Source organism: Argiope bruennichi, chromosome 2, assembly GCF_947563725.1.
Source record: "Argiope bruennichi chromosome 2, qqArgBrue1.1, whole genome shotgun sequence".
NCBI classification, from domain to species: Eukaryota; Metazoa; Arthropoda; class Arachnida; order Araneae; family Araneidae; genus Argiope; species Argiope bruennichi.
In genome coordinates this window covers 97,371,443-97,391,898 of record NC_079152.1, presented here as the reverse complement: position 1 = coordinate 97,391,898, position 20,456 = coordinate 97,371,443, and the positions used below count along the sequence as shown (strand labels likewise).

The 20,456-nt window shown below is 27.9% G+C and overlaps 1 protein-coding gene across 6 annotated transcripts in view; it reads left to right on the top strand.

Annotated features, from left to right (window-relative positions):
* LOC129958167 (AT-rich interactive domain-containing protein 3C-like) overlaps positions 1-9,420 on the top strand; it is a 245,479-nt gene extending 236,059 nt beyond the window's left edge. For all 6 annotated transcript variants that reach the window (XM_056070443.1, XM_056070433.1, XM_056070460.1 and 3 more), the window contains 2 exons: positions 5,671-5,949; positions 7,177-9,420. In XM_056070443.1, the coding sequence (XP_055926418.1) occupies positions 5,671-5,949; positions 7,177-7,289 (392 nt within the window). In that variant the 3' untranslated portion in view covers positions 7,290-9,420. The remainder of the gene's footprint in view (positions 1-5,670; positions 5,950-7,176) is intronic.
* The last annotated feature ends 11,036 nt before the right edge of the window (positions 9,421-20,456 follow it).

Genomic DNA, 20,456 nt, shown 5'->3' with positions numbered 1-20,456 from the left:
CAATAACTAGGAAACATATAGTTCTTTGGTGTGAATCTAGCATTTTTACTGCATCTAACGTAAAATTTTCGGCGATAAATCTCCAGCATTCGGTTAATAATCAAGTATCCGAATATCGAATATGCATTTTGAAGTCCTCTTTCCCGACCGAATGAAACCAACATTTGACAAAATTATAGCTGTAGTCAGGAAATCAACTACCAAATTTCCTTTATTTAAATAATTGTGCTTTTGAATTATTATTATTGCTCTTTAACATGCATGAGGAACTACAGATGATAGATAATTACTTCTTTGGTAGATTTGGTACAGATTTTTTTATAAGAATCTACATTTTAGATGCTAAACCTGTGTACCAACTTTTATTTATATTATTGCTTCTGATATTTTGAAGTGATTGAGTTCGCTTGCACTCGGGCAGTCAGACAGACAATGGATTTCGTTCAACATTTGATAGAAATCTGCAAATCTAATGTTACATCCATATACCGAATTTCATCCGTCTAGCGCCAAGCGTTTTTGAATTAGCCTGTTCACAGGCAGACAGGCAGATAAACACATTGCTAAAAATGTGTTTTTCGAACTAAAGGAGGTTTGAAACGTCTCCCAAATTTTCGAATTCGAGTTGTTTGAAGATTACAATACTTTTCTTTGTGTGCGAGAAAGTGATGGATATATCATAATTCTAAATCAATCTGTTTGATTCTTTTGCCAAAATGCCTATATTTTATCATTTTCCGATTAAATAAAAAATGGTTTAGATGTTTTAGTTCATTTCATTTTCTCTTTTAATTTCTCTTGTAAATATATTTAATAGGAAATATCCTGGTGTCCCTGGATGACATGTATCAAAAATGATAATTTGCCACTGATTAAAAACAAAATCTCTAACAATTATGCAAAATGAACTGTGTTATCCTTATATGCGAAGCTTTTTTCTCTGCCAATGGAATCTTGTAAATATGGGTGAAACTGCGTGTCACTCGAAGATAAAATAGTTTCTTTTATTGTTTTGTTTTAAAATTATAGATGGTATAAATTTCGCATTGATAGAATAATAGTTAATAACTGCAGAATAAAATTTAAAAAATCATGAGAAATCCTTTAACCAATTGACTAAACTAAAAAAAATCATAATATTCTGAAGATTTGTCTGAAATGTCCATGAAGTTGCGCCCCCCCCCCCTGAAAAATAGCTTTGTAAGCTTCAGTATTAATTGTTGATATACTCAACAGGTTTTCCGTCAGCATAATGTGAATCATATTCAAATTATTGAAATACACCAGCTTTTACATGAGCAAATAACCTTAACCCTTTCTTTGAATTTCTTTCGATTTTATATCTTTTAATGAGTTAAATTTATACAGAAAAAATGAAACATGCTAGAAATGCCAATAAAGGTATGTTTCATTTCCTTATTTCTAGCTAGCAAAAATGCATATATAATATATTTCACGCGTCACGGTAGTGCTTTCTTCATTAATTCATGAAATAACGAACTTTGTGTGAATTGATTTAACGCAGGATTTACTTCCTTCACGATATGAAATTTAAAATGCAAATCTTATTGGTAAACCGAAATGTCATTGAAATTATTCTACACGGAAATTTATCTACAATTTTATATCCCAGACTAGAACTGATTATGACCTTCAAGACAAATAAATCTTGCTTGTCTAGAACTTGCTGAGATATGTCGAAAAGCATTTACTACTTTTTTTAACGCTGATTCTTTTGTGACTTGTATTTAGTTTAAAGGACTGTTGGATCTCATGTTGTAATTTTTGTTTTTCATATATGGATACCATATATCTTTTAATGTTTTTTTGATATTGTTCTTTGTAGAATGGTTTCAATTTTGCGCTTACTTTTTTACTTCAATTATACTGAGGGTATCTTAAAATTATAGTATATAAATTAAGTAATTTTTCTTTTAAATTTCTGTTGTTTCAATTTTGCATTTACCAAGAAAATAAGTTGCGAGAGCGTTCTTTTTTTCTGTCTTGTATTCAGTATGTCAATCAATAAACTATTGTTTATTTTTTAAAAATAAATTAAGAGTATATTATCGGATTTATTCAATTTATAAAGATGTCCAATGCAATTATTATGTAACTTATATAACAATCAGATTTTTTTTAATCTTTATTTTTTGAAAACTATATCTCATTTTCTTCGGCCCAAGATACTTCCATAGTTATTTATTTAAATAGTACACTTAAAAAGATTTATTCTTGATGTTTGAAACTATTTCTACAGTTACAAATCTAATTTTGTTTCCATTTCAATTCGTAATGAAACTGATATAGTATATCTTTCAATAATTGTCATAAATAATTTGAATTTCGGTCCGGTATCTCCTTGAAATATAGATATCCTGTTACTGATGATTAAAGTGTACATTTTCAGACACATTTAACATTTGTTTATAGTATACCACGATATTTAGTTTCAATTAAGGGAGAGAAATAATTAACTGGAATGAAAGCGAGAGAAGTTTTGCTGGAAAGCTAAAACTCTTCTGGCACACACAATCGGCGCGCTCTTAAGTTTGAGCTCAACCCTTTATTGGCCACAATACTTTTTGGTTTTTCTTTTGACTTTTGGCGCCATCTCTCGGGCGTCGGCCGATCCAAAAGTGCAGCGCGAACGGTGGAGAGAAAGAACGGCTGGGCAGCGTGGTTCAGATGATTGATAATTGAAAAATGAGAACCCAGAGCCTGTCGTGCACCTAATTTATTTTATGTCATACTCAGGGGAAACCTGCATCCTGTTGCTTAGCATTGGCTATGATGAATGAACCAGAATTTGTTCTGGATTATACATAGAAAAGCTGGCCAACAAAATAGTTTTGTTAATTGATGAGTAATCTTTGGCGAAAGTTGCCCAAGTAAAAGAAGTAATTGAAACTGAGTTTCATTAAATGAAGAGGCGGGTTTTGCTTTATTTTTCTCCCTCTCTCTCTCTCTCTCTCTCCAATTCCTCCGAACGTGGTCTGTTAATTCTCTTTTGTATACCCCCCCCCCTTTGCGTTCCCTCCTCAAGCTCCTCTGCATTTCTTTCACGTTTATATGAAGCCCTTTTTATAATTATTTCAGCTATCGATGGTAATTATGTGCTGCTCATATTTATATACCCCCCGCCTGAAAAATCTTGAATTTCGTAGGCTCAACAATTTCTCTGATGTTAAACCCCCGCTGTCTTTCATGCCGAACATGTATTTTAATCGTTATTCAAAAATAGGGGAGTGTTACAAGTAATAGAAATGCCAATGATTGTTCTATTCTGAAATTATACTTTTCTACGCGTCATTTTAATTTTACTCGTTTTTTATCATCATTGACTTTTTTTATCCTATATTTATTTCAATATAATATATTCAATATGAAATGTAGATATCAATTCACGACAGTAATTTCCACACCAATTTTTATTGGCATAATATAAAGTTAATAGCAACTGATAATTTTAATTTTATGATTTATTTTTTAGATGTAAGAACTTAGTTCACCAAAGCACTTCTAACTATTAACTTCTACTTCTAACTATAGACGGATATACTTGCGTAACGTGCTCTATTGTTTTTCCAGTCTTCCAAATTTTATTTGAATGAACCATTTTAATTTTCATCGATTCGGATTTTATTATTATTTAAACATTTGTGGCTTGGAGAACATCCCCATTTAAGCATGTTTTTTCTTTAATCAAATTTTATTCTTCCATTTTAATACCATGAATTTCACATAAGGATTCTCCTTGCTCTCTCTTTAATATTAAAAAAAGTGTTCTTTTAAATCGCCATATTTCGTTTATATGACATTTAGAATTTACCACCTGCCTGTTATTTCCAACTGCACTGTTGGCGCAAAATGTATAAATCTAGTCCTTGATTCATAAAATCGAAGGTAACAATAATTAAGAAGACTAGTTTCAGCAGAATAACACACAGCCTGCTGGGGAAATTTTCTGAAATTTGCGTGCAAAACCGTATACATGATAGAATTGAGTAAAGATGCATTTATATCATTTCATAATTTTTTTATATCTCCTATGGGGTTCTATGTATTTTTTAATATTAGCTATCGTGAAAAAATATGACGTTATGTTATGGTGGCATAAACCATAAGATTAAATACAGAATTTGTCAAATTTAATGCCAAAAGTGAGATGATTGGAAGGTTATGTGTCTTTTGAAGTTAATTTGTTTTGATATCTTAGAGATGGGTCATTGAGAATGGGAAAATTAATATCTAAACGCATAAGATATTATTGTAAGACGATTTACAGCTCTCTGATTCTAATTAAGCATTTTCTAAGAATAGGTATCATTTCCGATTTTTCTTCTTGAATTTTTAGCATAGTTATTAATTTGTATTATTTAGGGATGTTGAATAATATCATTGATCTGGTTATTTTTGTTTTCTACTTTTTTTTCTGTTTAATTTGAACTATCTAATAAAAATATGATAAATTCTTTTAATTCGTGTGTTTCAAATCCAGTGATTGTAATTTTGATTTTCTTACAGCCTAATACCGATAGCGCCTCTTTTTAACTGCTGAAATTATTTGCAATTCTTTAATTTCTATTCTCAGATGAAGGGAGTTCTTTTTTCATATATATAAAGTTTGCAGACTTGCTTCTCGCTTCCTATTTGTAACTTCTTCGCGCATAAATTTTCACTATAATGGTCATTGTCCAGACATACAAAATACATTTTCTAAGCTTTAAATTCATCTTTTATAAACATTTTAAATAATTAATGCATAAAAATTAATAACTTTTAACAGAGTTAATTCATAGAAAGTTAAACTGGCAATACTTTTTAATTTTTATAAATTATTAAAAATATTTGCAATTTTGGCTATTAATGTTTGTACACTGCTGATAATACCGACTGATGGAATTATAAGTTAATATTTAGTAGTATTTTTTTTCAAATAATGTTCTCAAGCTGTCAGTTGTAGAGATTATGAGCTATAAACATTATATTTTATATATATTAATGAAAAGAAATTAAACGCTGGCGCATCCAAGTTTTGTGAAATAAGGAGATTCAATTTTGTTACATTTTCGTCTTAACCTTATGCCCAGAATTCCATTTACATAGATCTTCAATTCATAACTCCAATTGAATTTCTCATTTTAAAAATCATTCGAGTATAGGTTTTGCAGAATAATGGAACGCCAGAGTTTCTCTCTCAGAGATAGGAAAAATACCCCATCCCTTCAAAAACTGCAAGGACAGCCCATGAAATACAAAAGAGGATTCTGTTTAAATGTAATGTATGCTCAAACATCCTTTGAGAATTCGCAGCTATCTATTCCTAACTATTCCTAAACCCGCCTTAGTGAGCTTTTCTTATGGGCGCGTCACGGGATCAATCAACCCATCACACTATACGAAAGAGGGAGTGATATCCAGGCATCTCGAGCTACCACTGTAGTTTCATTGAACGTACATTTGGGGACTTCCAGTATTGACAGCTAATTAATAAATTAATCCGGCGATAATTATGGTATAAATAAATTTGAGTTTTGAAACATTGAATATTATTAATTTTTGGTTATAGTCATAACAAAATAAGTACATATTTTTTGGAACATCGTATATATGTATGAAATATCGCTTCTGAACTCTCAGAAGTTTTAAAGGGCTTTCTTTTTACAGGTGAAGAGGACAACTGCAACAGTATCCCGTCCACCCCCAATCCCATAGTGATGCCACAGCAAGAAGCACTGAATCTGGAAGTGTCTCGAAACTCATCAGCGAACGATCAAAAACCCCTCAACATGGCCTCGAGGAATTCTCATTCAGATTCGAAACCTCTCAAGAGACAACCTATGGATGACACCGAGGACCTGAGAACAACCTCCAAAAGGTTGCTCATTGAAGAGGAGAGGAGATCCAGCATGCCCAGTACTCACATCAAGATCAGCAACAACAGAGGTGAGTTTCCTTTCTCAATTAAAAGGCATTTCAATCAAGTTATGGTATTATCTTGATTGAATGAATCAGCTGCCTTGTTGATGTGTGATTGAACGAAATGTTCTGATCAATATTGCCCACATATTAATTTAAGAATTAAACTTTAAAGCAAAATTATTATCACATCTTTGCCTTTACAGGAAATAAAAATAGTTTTGTCATATGTTTTGATTTTTTTTTATATTTCTGTAAAATTGTAGAAAATGTCTAAAATCAATTTTGAGTATTGTTTTAAAATTAATTATGTTGAAATTAAAATCAAGCTGTGGGTTTTTTTTTAAATATTTAAAATGGTAGTAAAATTTTTGTTCAATGTTATAATGGATTTTGAACAAATAAGTGTTCACTTTAATTTAGAATGGTACGTGAATCCCAGTATTTTATAAATAATAAGCGATGTTTCGACCTTGTTAGGATATTATAGAATCTGCAAAAAATAGCTAGGATTGCTAAATCTTTGGACTTTAATTAAAATAAGTTATCAGTTTGATAAGGCTTTTGCGATAAAAGGGCTTTCTCGTTGAATTAAAAATTTGAATCGTCATTTGACTAGAATTCAAATTTGCAAAGTTTGTTCTAAAATGGCACGCTAACTAAAATAAAGCAAAATGGTTAGAAGTACGCTAATATAACATGAAAATCTTGATGAAAGACAAGGACATCTCCCATTTTTCAAAATTTTCAAAAATTAAAAAAAGTCAGTTTTTGCATTAATGTGAACATTAGTCACAGCTGTTTCACTTAATATTTTACTGATTATTGTTTAGTACTTCTCTTAATTATACCAAAAAGAATTGTGCCTTGAGGATAAATAAAGTCTCATTTTCATGCAAATCTAAACAAGCAATATTGGATAAAAATATGATAAAAAATTTCATTATAATTAAATACTATTGTAACATTATGTAATAAATAGTTTCAATGTATATATCAATATTTATTGTATATTTCAGTATCATTTATTCATTATAGTTATTCATAATAATTAAAGTAGATAGAAATATCCATAGGTTAAGTATGGGAATTTATAAAAATATATATAATGCTACATAGTGTAAATTTACATAACTATAAATTATATAATATTATTATAATAATTAGTAGTAACTAAGTTTGTAAAATTTGAGGAAAATGATTCATTATTGATTTTGTTATTTTACTTAATAGTTATTTATTTTTAAATTGAAGGTCCAGATGGCCGACCGCAGTCTGACGGTTCTTTGAGTGTTAGCATGGAGGTGAACGGCATCTTGTACACAGGTGTTCTGTATGCCTCTACTCAACACAGAAGCCGTCTTTAACCGACGAATCGTCACAACTGCCTTTGGTGCCTTTTTAAAAGACTTTAAACTGAAGTAAACAAACCACAATGGTGAAGTAATGATACACACATACACAGAACAGCGCATTTTCTTGGATTCGTGATAATCTTATCAATGAAGCAGCTTTTGCCAAACTTCACTTTTTCTTCTGATATTTAAAAAGAAAAGAAAAGAAAAAAGAAAAAACTTCCGATGATGGAGGTTTTATCATTTTTTTTTAAATATTCGCATCCTGCGAAGCGATGATTTAACATCGGGCATCAACTGCTGACATGTCTTGAAGACAGAGGACCTGATGAATCAACCCTTCTTGAGCTGTAGCCAGTACTGAGCAGTCTTTGAAATATGTCATGCCCGATATCTTTGATCAAATGTATATTTGAACTTGCATGAAAACTGCTTTGCGTTTATTGTACTTTTTATCATCGTTGACTTCCCAATCACAATAATAAGGTCATCTAGAGCATCAGTGTAAAAAGAAATACAACATCCTATTAGCATAATTATAGTAAATATTGAAAATGTATGACAAGTGACATATTAAAATGCATCGACTGTTTTAATTTTGATTTTCAAGTGAATAATATCACCCGGAATATTTGAGTGTTTTTAACATTCGGATTTTAATTAAGTTTTCTTTAAAGCTAAAAGTCTTTTTTTAAAATGTTTTAAGGAATTTTGCTATGTGATAACATTTTAATCAAATCTTTTTTTTTTTTCACTTTGTACAAGAAAATTCATTAATGAATTAAGTTCACTGCTAATTTACGATATATTTTTTAGAAATATTATATATTTCGCTGCATTTTAATTTTGATCATGCTAATATTGACTTTTATGCTTTGAACTGGTATTTGGACTTTGTCTAGTTTTAAATAAACTAGCCATCATAAAAGTTCAGAATGAAATTTGTTCAAAGACATATTTGATATTCTTTATTATCGATATTTGGTTTCTTGTAAGCGTTAATTATTTTTAAGGAAATCATAAATAATTGATTAAATTATTATAACACTTTTAAAAAAGGCCTTAAAACTTTGAATTTTCATGATAATTTCATTCATTTGTGTGATGGGACACATGGCTGATATCTTTATTTTCTTATGTCTGTTTTAAGCTGCTCTCGGAGGATTTTGTCACTCAGAGTTTTCCACTTCCTCTGGTTAGTTCCTTGTTCATGTATTTATTTTGTGTTTCAGTGATGTTTTTGTGTCTGCTGCTGAATATGTGATCTCTGGATGATTATGTTAGTGTGTGTGATTTTTGCAGCTGTGCAGAATCTCAGGGACTGATTGATTATTTTTTTTTCTGTGCAGCTATAAATGTCTTTAGTTTAATGTTTAATACATTTTGTCCGTATTTATTTTACTTATGAATTGATTTTGAAAACAGATCAAAGATGAGAAATTTAACTCTTGAGTTGGGCATTTAGTACGCTGTAACTTTTTTTTAAACATGCAATTTTTTTACCCCATGTTTTTTTGATCTGAGAATACCCCACCACCACCACCAAAAAAAATTTAAAAAAGTGAAAGTTTAAGTAAATTGTCACAAATTCGAGAGAAAAAAAAAAAGAACAGATCTCTTGATTCTGTTGAAGCATTCTAATGCTTTTTCTTTTTTATCATCATTATTATTATTCTTTTCTTAGGTATTTTGATATAATTGCTAATCATTTCTGTGAATTAAATAATTAACCTGCTTTTACACCCAAACAGCACAATGTATTGCAACATATTGTGCAATAATCTGCAACTTTCCCAATTTTGCACAGTATTCTGCAATAAAAAATAATTTTTATTTCCAAAAATAAATAATATTTTTTTATTTAAATATAATTTTTACCTAAAAAAATTGCATTAGTTGAGATCATATGAAGCTTTGATTGCTCTCATTTTGTTTAGATTCTCAACACGTTTAAATTCATGTTGCACACTTGTGGGAAATAATATTCTTAGCAGTAAATAAATTATTTCATGATAGAATTTTTTCACACACAAGGATTTAAACTATTTATTTACTTAATTATACTAAATGCTTTTTCCCCTCAAAAACTATTATAAAAAAATCCACATTCTTAGAAATATTAATTTTTAAGGAATCTACAGTCCTGAAGCACTATATATATGTGTGTTTGATATTTTTTATTATTATAAAATAATTTTTGGTTTTTTTTCTTTTCTTTTTTTTTCTGATTGATCAGACAATCGAAAAAGTATTTTGATTCTGTTTTCATGGAATTGTTTTGAAATTTTTAATTTTATGTTGTTTCATTTTTATACCTGAGATAATTTTTTGTTTGTAATTGAATAAGAGCTACAGATTAGTTCTCTGAATATATATTTGCTTGGTATACCTTTGTATTCAAAATTTATCTCAAAATTTCATATAAAAAAACATCCGGAAAAAAAATTATTCCATAATTATTATTTATTCCAAATAATGATTGTTTATCATTTATTTAATTTTTATTGCAATTCAAAAACAGTAAATTTTAATAAATCTTTAAAAACAACAAAATTTTCTGGATTAATTGTTGATATAAAATTTGCTCCCTTGATTCAAAGGCAATTTTATCTTAAACTATTTTGTCTCAAAGTCTTTAAAAGATTGCTAAAATGCCAATTTAAAATGAAAATCATACTTTTGATTAATTAATTAATGTTATCAGCAAATAATGGCAGAACAAATTTTACCAGGTGTTTTGTAGAAATTTTGAGAGCTTATATTGGCCGTTTGTTTTTAGGGGCATTCACTGTTTTCGTAAATAATACTTGTGTTGAGTTTGTGACAATGATAATGTTTAATTGTGTTTCTTTTGTATAAGTATTTGTTAATCTGGTGGCTTGTATTTAGCTCTTTTAGACTCCAAAGACTAAAATGGCTAAATTCACGTCTTATGTGGCAATAAGCGTCCACTATGTGTTTTAATTTATTTCAGATTGAAAAAAGGTGAGATGGCATTATTTTCTCCATCTTTGTGTTTTCAAGTGTATAATATCGTGTGTGAAGTTCTTAAAATTTCGCAGTTTGTTATTCAATATGCAGTTTTCATTGTACTTTTTTTTTTTGTATTGTACTCGTTTTAATAAAAACTGACTAATGATATGAATGTTTCGATGTGAATAGTTGTGCAGCATTAGTGAGTTTGATCTTTTATGCTGTATTTATCAATTTCAATGAAATCGCGGCACTTTTAGCTCTTAAAGAAGAAAAAAAGCCTTTTGAATCTTGCACTGTATAAAATGCGTCATTCTTTGTTGCTCTAACCTTGTTATTTATAAACTCCGTTATTTAAAGATTTCTTTATTCAGTTTTTAGAATTAATTCCTCTTTAAATAAATGCTGAAATTTTCATATTTATCCCGACAGAATGTGTAAAATGTAAATAAATCATCTACATACCTATAGAATGTGATACATCTTCCATATCTTTTGACTTCTTGTTTTTGTAGATTGCAAAACTCAAGCTAAAATTCTTTTAGAAGACGGCATGGCAGAAAGATATCCCCCAAAATAATTTTCTAAAATTCAAATTTGGTATAATTTAAAAAGTTACTTCGTTTCCAGAATTACAATTGACTTATGGCTCTTCTAAAAGAAAAATGGGAAATTTGTTCTTTGATTCGACGAACTAGAAATCATGAAAAGTTTATTAAACCAGGATGCAATTAATAAAAATAAATAAATACTAAAATGAATGATAACACTTTTATGTTGTATATTCTTTTTTCTTTTTGATTTTCTTATATAGATTTTTTAAATCCATATAGGAAAAATTTTTTAAAGCAATATATGTATTATAATTTACAATGCGAAAGAACATTTTTATAAGCTAAAAAATAATTAGTAGCATTATTTCGACTTAAAAATTTGTTACCAAATTTGTTTGTCCAGTTACCAAAATAAAACAACATTTATTATAGAGAGTAATGAGATAAAACATTTTTAAAGAAAGTCCAGAAATGTGTAAAGGGAAAAAAAGGCGGGATTTTCATTAAATATTAATTTAAAAATACTCAAGCGCTTTTGAAAACAAGTTCGAAATTCAAATTTGTCTACAATTTACAATAAATAATAGTAAATTAAATTCTAAAAAATTAACAATACATTTAATAAAAAGTTATAGTTCTTAGTTTTATACTCATTAAAAAAAATGGTATTTGAAATAATTTGAAATGCAAAATTTTAGTTATTGTAATAAAAGGCCTAATGATTGATTTTTGTTTATGAACATTTTTTTTAAACTTTTAAATAATGTAAATCCATTGATGAGAACCAAAAATAGTTACTTTTTAAGAAAAAAACAACACAAATAGGTACTTTTAGTTAGTTATTACCAAAAATAGTTACTTTTTTTTAATTATGTATATTTACAGTTTATTCCTAAATGTCATGATCAATTCAAAATAGTTGTAAATTAGTAAGTATAAAAGACAGTAAGAATTATTAAAAAGAATAAGAAAGGTCTAATAATGCTTTCAATAAATTTTTTTCTGAAATTTAACTTGTTTTTTAAAATCGTGATAGGTCCATGGCTTTACTATAAAAGAAAGATAAGTTTTATTCTATTTTTTTTTTCCTTAAAATTTCTTACCACAAGTGAAATTTTTATTTTATGATTTTTTTTTTCTTCTTAATTCTAAAGTTCCTTCCGACAAATCAATTTTCTTCTTTTAAAAATGTTATTTTCCGAAATTTCACTTAACTATTTTTAAAATACTTTTGATCCTTGACTTCACTAGAAGATAGAGGCTTTAAAATTGCTAAAATCGAGATTCATTTAACATTGAGTGAGCTTAAAATTGAGTTTTTCAATCATATTCTTATTTGGTACTTTATAGTTTTTACTTATTTCTAAATCTTTTTTCGTCAACGAAGGTAGAGAGATTTTAGTTTAGATAACCAAAGTAATAGAAGTTAAGAAGTTAGATAACCAAAGTAAAGTTTAGTTTAAATAACCAAAATTTACTTTCTCTTCTAGTAAAGCTATGAGTCACGATTATGCCAAAAATACTGTGGAAAAAGTACAGAGTTTGGTAATCAGTTCTGGTTTTACTGCACCAACATTCGAAGGAAATAAATTAATTGCCTGCATTCTACCCATTTATATTATAATCATGTTCTACCCTTATCGAGATTATTTGGGGAATTCTGATTGCCTGCTTAATCTCTTAAAAAATTTTCGACCATTGCTGCATAATGTGAAATGTGTAAATATGTGAATGATATTATTCAGTACTCCTCATGTGCTTCGCGATTATCATCGCAGATAATCTTGAAATTCCTCCGTCCATGTGTGCAATGCATTCATTTCACGACGAATTTGTGTTCCCATTACATCTCTTAGAGACCATTTTTAGAATTTGGATTATTATCAAAATGCGAGAGGAGGAACGAAAAATTATGACCTCTGAGAGAGTTGGAAATGGTTGGATGGACGATGCGACTGTGACCGTAACGATATGGTGCTTCCTTCTGTCACATTATATTAAAAAAAATATGAATAAAAAAAAATGTTTTGTGAACAGAGATAAAAAAAAAAAAAGGAAAATGTGTAATATAATGTTTTCTTGAATTTTTGTCACAAGTTTTCAAGCTTTATTCTATATGTGAATGTAACGTCTGTAAGCTGTAATGTCCATGTCAATTTTTTTTCGTTGTTTTTTTGATCATCAAATACGACTGCATTTTTAGCTCTTAAACTGTGACACTTACTGATTTCTGTAAAGTGTTATCTCAGCTTGTAAAATAAAGATCGTTTTCTCTTTTCTCATAGCTTTGCGTCCAATTATTTAATCCAGATATATGTATATTATGAAGAACATATTAACTTTTCTTGAAGAACATATTGACGATTTTTGAAGAACGTATTAACTTCTTTTGAAGAACTAACTTTGAAGAGCATATTAATTTTTTTTGAAGAACTAACTTAGAAGAGCATATTAATTTTTTTAAAAAAAGAACTAACTTAGAAGAGCATATAAATTTTTTTAAAAAAAGAACTAACTTTGAAGAGCATATTAATGTTTTTTTTTTTTTTTTTTTTTTTTTGAAGAACTAACTTTGAAGAGCATATTAATTTTTTTTTGAAGAAGAACTAACTTTGAAGAGCATTTTTTTTTCGAAGAAGTAACTTTGCAGAGCATATTAATTTTTTTTTTTTTAAAAGAACTAACTCTGCAGAGCATATTAACTTTTTTTGAAGAACATATTAATTGTTTTGAAGAATTAGCTTTGAAAAATATATCCAATTTTTTAACATTATCAATTTTTACTTTTTCGTATACAAAGAACAAAAGTATTGTTATCGTCAAAAACTTGGACCTTGTGATTTTGACGAATTTTCTTTGTTTCACACAACACTGAGGCCGAAAAAAAAATCACATTCTTGGACTTATATCCTTCTGTCTGTTAACACAAAAACTCAAAAATACTTTGAGCAGGACAGATAGAATTTAGTATATAGAATTTGCACCATATTTGTAAATTTTTGTCAAAGTTTGAACGCAATCCGTTCGGGGGAAGTCTGTCTGTTTAGTTGTAAGAGTAGAAATAAACACAGCTACAAAACGTAAAAAGATGGATAAATGAAATTTAATACACAGGTTTATCTAAAAAGTGGGTTCTTGTCAAATGTTGAACCAATTGTGTTAAAGGGTTGGCCGTCTGTAGGTACTTTCGCATGCATCATACGATGCATTCAGCAATGATTATATGACTGAAATTTATATGTGAATACGATTGTAGTTTCATTTTACATTTACATTACACCAAAAAATTTGTCTATTGTATGAAAATAAAAGTCATTTATAGCTTTGGCTGGCTATAATATCCAGAAAAAGGAAGGAATTTGGTGATAAGGACCAGGGAAATTCAGTGTATATCTACACTTATGATATGAATGAATTAAGAAATTTCATGTTCCAGCAGATGATTTATTTCATTATCTAAATAAAACAGTAGAAATTGGCTTTTTATAACTATGCGTCGGCAAAAGAATCTCGAAATTGTTTGGAATGAATTTACTTGCTTCAGATATGGAGCAAACTTTTCTTCTTGTAGAAACAATGAAAATTCCTTTATGTGAATACAAATTCATAATTCACAGATTTTTTTAAATTAAAAATTAACAAACATTCAGATTTTATGAATGTTTAATTAATCACCTTCTTTTAAATCAAATCTTGGATTACAGAGCTAAGAATATGAAAATGGCAAAGAATTTCAACAATTAGAAAAAAAATGAATAAAAGCTATAAGGGAAGAGATAAGAATCAGCTTAATATTTCAAGCCAATAACAAAAATATTAAAAATTCAAATATTACAATAGATTTATTAGTAAAAAAATATATACAAAACTGACTTTTTGAAACATCATGTGTGAAACATTTTTGTTGCAGAGAGTAAAAAATTTGAGAGTTATTAAAAAATTCTCCAGAGTTATTTTATGGTTAAAAAATTCTCCAGAGTTATTTTATGGTCAAGTTACTATAATCCTTTTCGTTCAAGTTCATTATAATTTTTTTTCGAAGCTAAACTTTTGTCATTTATTTAGTTACTGCTTATTAATATGACTTATATATTTGTTTTTAGAAATATTTAAATTAATTATTTACGTATAAAATTTCCCAATTGATGACAGAAATATAATTTTTTTAAGCGGATAATTTAGTTTTATTGGCATGAAGAGTTAATAGTTAACATTACAGAGAGTTAAGAGAAGAGTTTTTTAAAAATATATTGCGCAGGCTATATGTCTAATATATTAAGGATATTCCAGAGTGTATAACAATATCCACATGTTTTGAACTTGTAGATATAGATTTTTAGCAATTTGTATTAGTTATATATATATGTGTATGTGTGTGTGTGTAATGATATTTTAATTCAAATTTCAATTTAATTAATTTCCAAGATTTTTTCTTAATTTAGCCCATAGTAACATTCTAAATTATTCTCTTATTTCCTGATCCAATTCCACTTTCGGTTTAATTAATTCCTTTGTAAAAATAATGCGCGCTACGTATCAAATGAAAGCGATCCTTTCGGTGCCCTTGAAAAGGTGTCAAAGGTCACCACGTGTACTGAATTGGCACGTGGCCAGAAAACCTATGTTATATAAGACTAGTAATCATTTGTTTCGCACTTCCTTCTTATTTCTGATTTTGTACCGCGCTGCGTATACTTGTAAATAAATTGCTTTCCCGAGATGGATATTAAAGAGAATTAAAAATACAACGTCTCGTCTATGTCTTCAAACCTGCACTCTGCTTTAACCAAAATAATGTTACATATTATTTAGCCGACAGGATTCGAAATCCATTACACACACACACACACACTTACGTATATATATATATATATATATATATATATATATATATATATATATTCAAGATTTATCCAAATCGAATTCCGGCATATCCAAATGTAATAAATGAATGATTAATTAATTTTTCATTAAATTCATTAATCATTGAACGATTAATCAATTAAATATTTTAGAGCAAGAGAATGGTTTTTGTCAAATTTGTATATCTGCTTAATTTAGAATTACTAATCCAATTACCAATCTTACTAATTCAAGATCCTTAATTTAGTTTGCTAATCATCCTTCATTTCAATGATACGAAAATTTGCCATATTTTGATATTGATACAGATGAAACAGATTAAATCCTCATTATGCAAGGATCCAAAAAGCTTTGATACATATTTCAAGTTATTTTTCTGATTTAAAATGTAATTCATTTGAGTGTTTATAATATATTGTTTGGATTACAAAATCAAATCTATTATGCAGATTTATAATTTTTAGATATGGAAATTATTAATCTGAGAATGCTATTAACAGTAGAAGGCATTCAGCCATTCAGTAGTGGAAGACTGAGATCAATGAAATACGAATACTTTTAAATATACGTGATTTGCAAACTTCACTAACTAAATTATTTTTGACCAAACATAAATATCTAACTATTAATCCATAAATAATAATGAGCTCATTCCACTTCGCTATGCTTTGATAACCGTATGTAAAGTAACAATCTAAAAACGATGATGAATTACTATTTCTTAATGCTTGAAAAAGCACAACATTTCTGAACTTTTAACTATTTTTTCTTTAATAGTTAGCATTCTGTTCAGGATCAAAGATGTGTTTTATTTTATTTTAGAATAAAAGAAATTCCATACGTCTTATCAGTGCATTGTCATCCAATCGAATAAAACTATGCTTTGTCCTTACTTAAGATATTAAGTTCGTAGACTGTAGGTTAGAATTGTATTTTATGCTTATGAATAAGGTTGGTTTTAATAACATTTATCGAAAATGAAATATCTGAATTATTGAATATAACTTTTTTTTGTTGTAATTCTTGAAATAAACTAAGAGATTTTATATCATTTCTATTTAACCATTTTAAAAATCAAACTTTATTTAATATACCACCATATCGGAAGTCTTGTTCCATTTAATGAAAACTTTTCCTTCAGAGAAAGTGAAATAAGCGATTATTTCCTAAGAAGCCAACGCATAGAAATATATTTCCAATTATAAAACTTCATTAAATAAGCTTATATCATGAAAAATGTCTCTGCTTTTGTTAAGATTGTAAGTAGAAAGCTTCATTTTTATATTGTTCCCTCAATATAAAAATGTCAATATCTACACTCATCTATAAACACATTTCTGTCTCCGAAATTTGCAAAAATACACTTTCTTTCTAACTTCAAAGAGACTTATAAATTTAAATGGACACATTTATTGCAAAAATGTAATTTTTTTCAATTTAGAAAAGAATACCATATGCAAATAATTGTCCCTTAGTTCATCGTCCTGACTTGACAGAATTTTGTTATCCACGTATATTGTTATCCTTAATTTGATAAATCGGTAAATAAATGAAGTCGATAATCGCAATTATCTATTTGAATAAATAAATTAAGATGATTTTTGCACTTATTGGCTTTATTAAGAAGAGATGGGGAAACTTCAGAAATAGAAAATTTAAGGTATTTCAAAAAATTAAAATAGTACCAAGCAGGAATATAAAATTCTTAGTTCGCAATTGTGTGTATAAAATTAAATTTATTTTTAAAGATACTGTATTTAGTAACGGATAATATTTTAACATTAAATGTGATCGTAGTTCTGGGCTAATTGCTGAACAATGTAAACATCGTTTTCTCTTCGCGATCTCTCTGGGAAATGCATTTACAGAATTGTTTATTGATTCTAAATTATAAGATCTTAATTTAAATATGCAAGACAGACGAAAAGGAAGCTTTATAGGAATGACAAAAAAATAACCATCTTGGCTAATTTTGAGAGTGTGTAATAATCACTTCAAATCGCAACATTTTAGAAATAATGGACAATATTTTAATGTAATCGCGGATATTTTCATAAATCTTGAGTATTCATAAATCTTGAGTAGATGAGTACAATATATTATATAAGGTGCCAAAAAGCTCTTGCTCTTATTGCTTTTATAACATTGTTTTAGTACTTAGAATATCAATTACTTTTTCAATTAAATTTTCTTTGAATTCATCAGTTACTTATTAGAATCATATTCAAGATATTTAAATTCATGTAATGATGCAATTTCGATTTAGCAACTGAATAATTGCTAAAAATTATTTTAACATTTTAGAATTAATTTGGAATGGCCGAAATGTGACAAATTCATTGGAAACGTGGCGTGAATAACTGCCTAAATTAGGAGAAATTTGCTCACTTCTATTTAACTTGATCGCTTTCATGATTACAAAGATAGGATTTTGTAATCAATTTTTTTTTTCTCACTCTATGATTTGATCGAGTTTTGAGAAGCTTGAGAAATTTTCTCAAGCATAATAAGATTTTAATATTTTCTGAATTGTATTATCAAATAATTAATTTAATTATATTTAGTTTTGTGACAATATAAAAGAAGCCATTTAGTAGAAAATTTTAGAGAATTTGATAAAAAGATTCCATAATGATTAATAATTATTAATTATATGGAAGCATCGATATTTATTATAAGTGCATCGATTTTTTTACATTAATACTTTAATGTAAAAAATAATAAGAATTAAAAAAAAAGTTTTTTTAGAGACACAATTTTATCAATATTCTAGAAAGGAGATTTTTTTAAAAAAAAAATCAGAAATCAAGAGATGACAGCAGACATAACAAAAACGTAAAACACTATTGTAATGTCACAAAGAAATTAAGCCAAGGTGAACATCAAAGTTAAGATTATAAGATTAATGAGAATTAGTAGTGTACTATCAGCAGCATTACACCGGTAAAAGCCTCAAAAGTATATAATTTGCAATTTAGAAATTGGTTTACGCTATATAAAACTAGCCTTACAGAAAAGGGAAAAGAAGTTCAGATATATATGGTAAAGTTACAAATATTGATGGGGACATCCAACGAACGAAAATAATAATAAAAATAACATGAAATAATAAAGAGAAATATTATGAGAAGTCGGTCTGTATGACGTCTACAGCAGAATCTATACCACCGGATAGAACTAATTAAAAAGTGGGTAATCGGCTGTACACACGAAGAACTAAATAAACTCCCATTCGCTACCCGAACTTAACTTTTCCGGCAATAATTTATTTTCTAAAAACATTTTACAGATAAGGATATACTGCGAATTAATAAAGCAAAGGACATAAAGCAAAAAAGTTAAATAACAATGCAGATTAAAAGAGAGAGAAAAATATAAATAACTAATAAACTATAAATAATAAACAACTAGAGAAGTTGAAAATTAAATATAACAAAATAAAAATGAAAAAAGGAAAGAGAAAAAGACGAAGGTAAGAACATTACATATAAGTACTATGTCCAAGGAAGCATATAGATGCCGAAAATTCACAAGATGGTTCAAATGACAGCAGAATCAAATACCTCAGAGCCACCTGCACCAGAGGCTGTCTTTTAATCCAATTGGAAACTCAAAAGAATATATAGAAGAAGAAGAAATGTTAAAAGAATATATAAGAAAAATATCAAAGGTAAGAAAATCTTTAAATTTTCACTAAGGAATAAAAATATTATAGATATGGATAAAATTTCAGTTTATTTAGAATATTATATCACTTAAGATATTTACTTAGGCTATATATTAGCTTCTCACACTTTTAAGATTTTTCTTTACGCCTCCAGATATTTCTGCAATGATAAAGCGTGTTATTAATTTTTTTTTTATTTTTATTATTCATTTTATTAACATGAAATTACTGGATTTTCGTTTCTATCATTTTATGCTTGTAGAACAAACAATTTTGCAAAGAGACATTTTGCTATTTGTATCTGCGGCTATTACAGCGTTGCCCGCTAAATTCTATATAATAATTGGAATGCAATTTCTACGCTGAGAGAGGGAATGATTATATATAATCAATGCAAGGTGAGAGAGGTTAAATTAATATATCATCAATGCAAGGCAACATTTGAATCCGAAATAAACTGTGCTACAATTCAACGCTACAATAGTATTAGGGAAGCAGTCTGTCTATAGAAATGGCGAGATTCAGCAAAAAGAAGACTAACTTTCAACGCGAGTAAATTGAAAGATATTCATTAATAGATGGGATTAAAAAAAAATTAAATTATCATTATCTCTACTACCAATAGAATGATCATCTGTTAAAACGTGTTTTATTTTTTATGGATTATTTTTCTAAAAAGAAAAATAATTTTTTTTTCTAACCTTATGATGATACAGTCAGAATTTAAAAAGAAAAATCTAAATACTATTTTTCATATTTCAAACAGTTAATTATAAATGCATTATTGACCTGTAATTTAAAGTAATATTGTACGATTAAGTAATTGTTAAGAAAGAATTTACTGCTTGTAAATATGAAAAAAAAAAAACAGTTTATATATATATAAAAAAATATCCGTTTTTTTTTTAAATTTTTTTTACCTTCTTTTTTTATTAATTTTTTTGACGGACAAAACTGGATACGCTTCTGTTTGAGCAGAATTGTTGTGTCGTTGAGTTTATTATATATTTTTTTAATTGAATATTTATAAGTAATATTTAATTGAATAGGTTTTTAATAATAGGTTTGGAATAGGTTTATAGGTTTGAAATAACCTTAAGTAATGCGTTAATTAATAATATT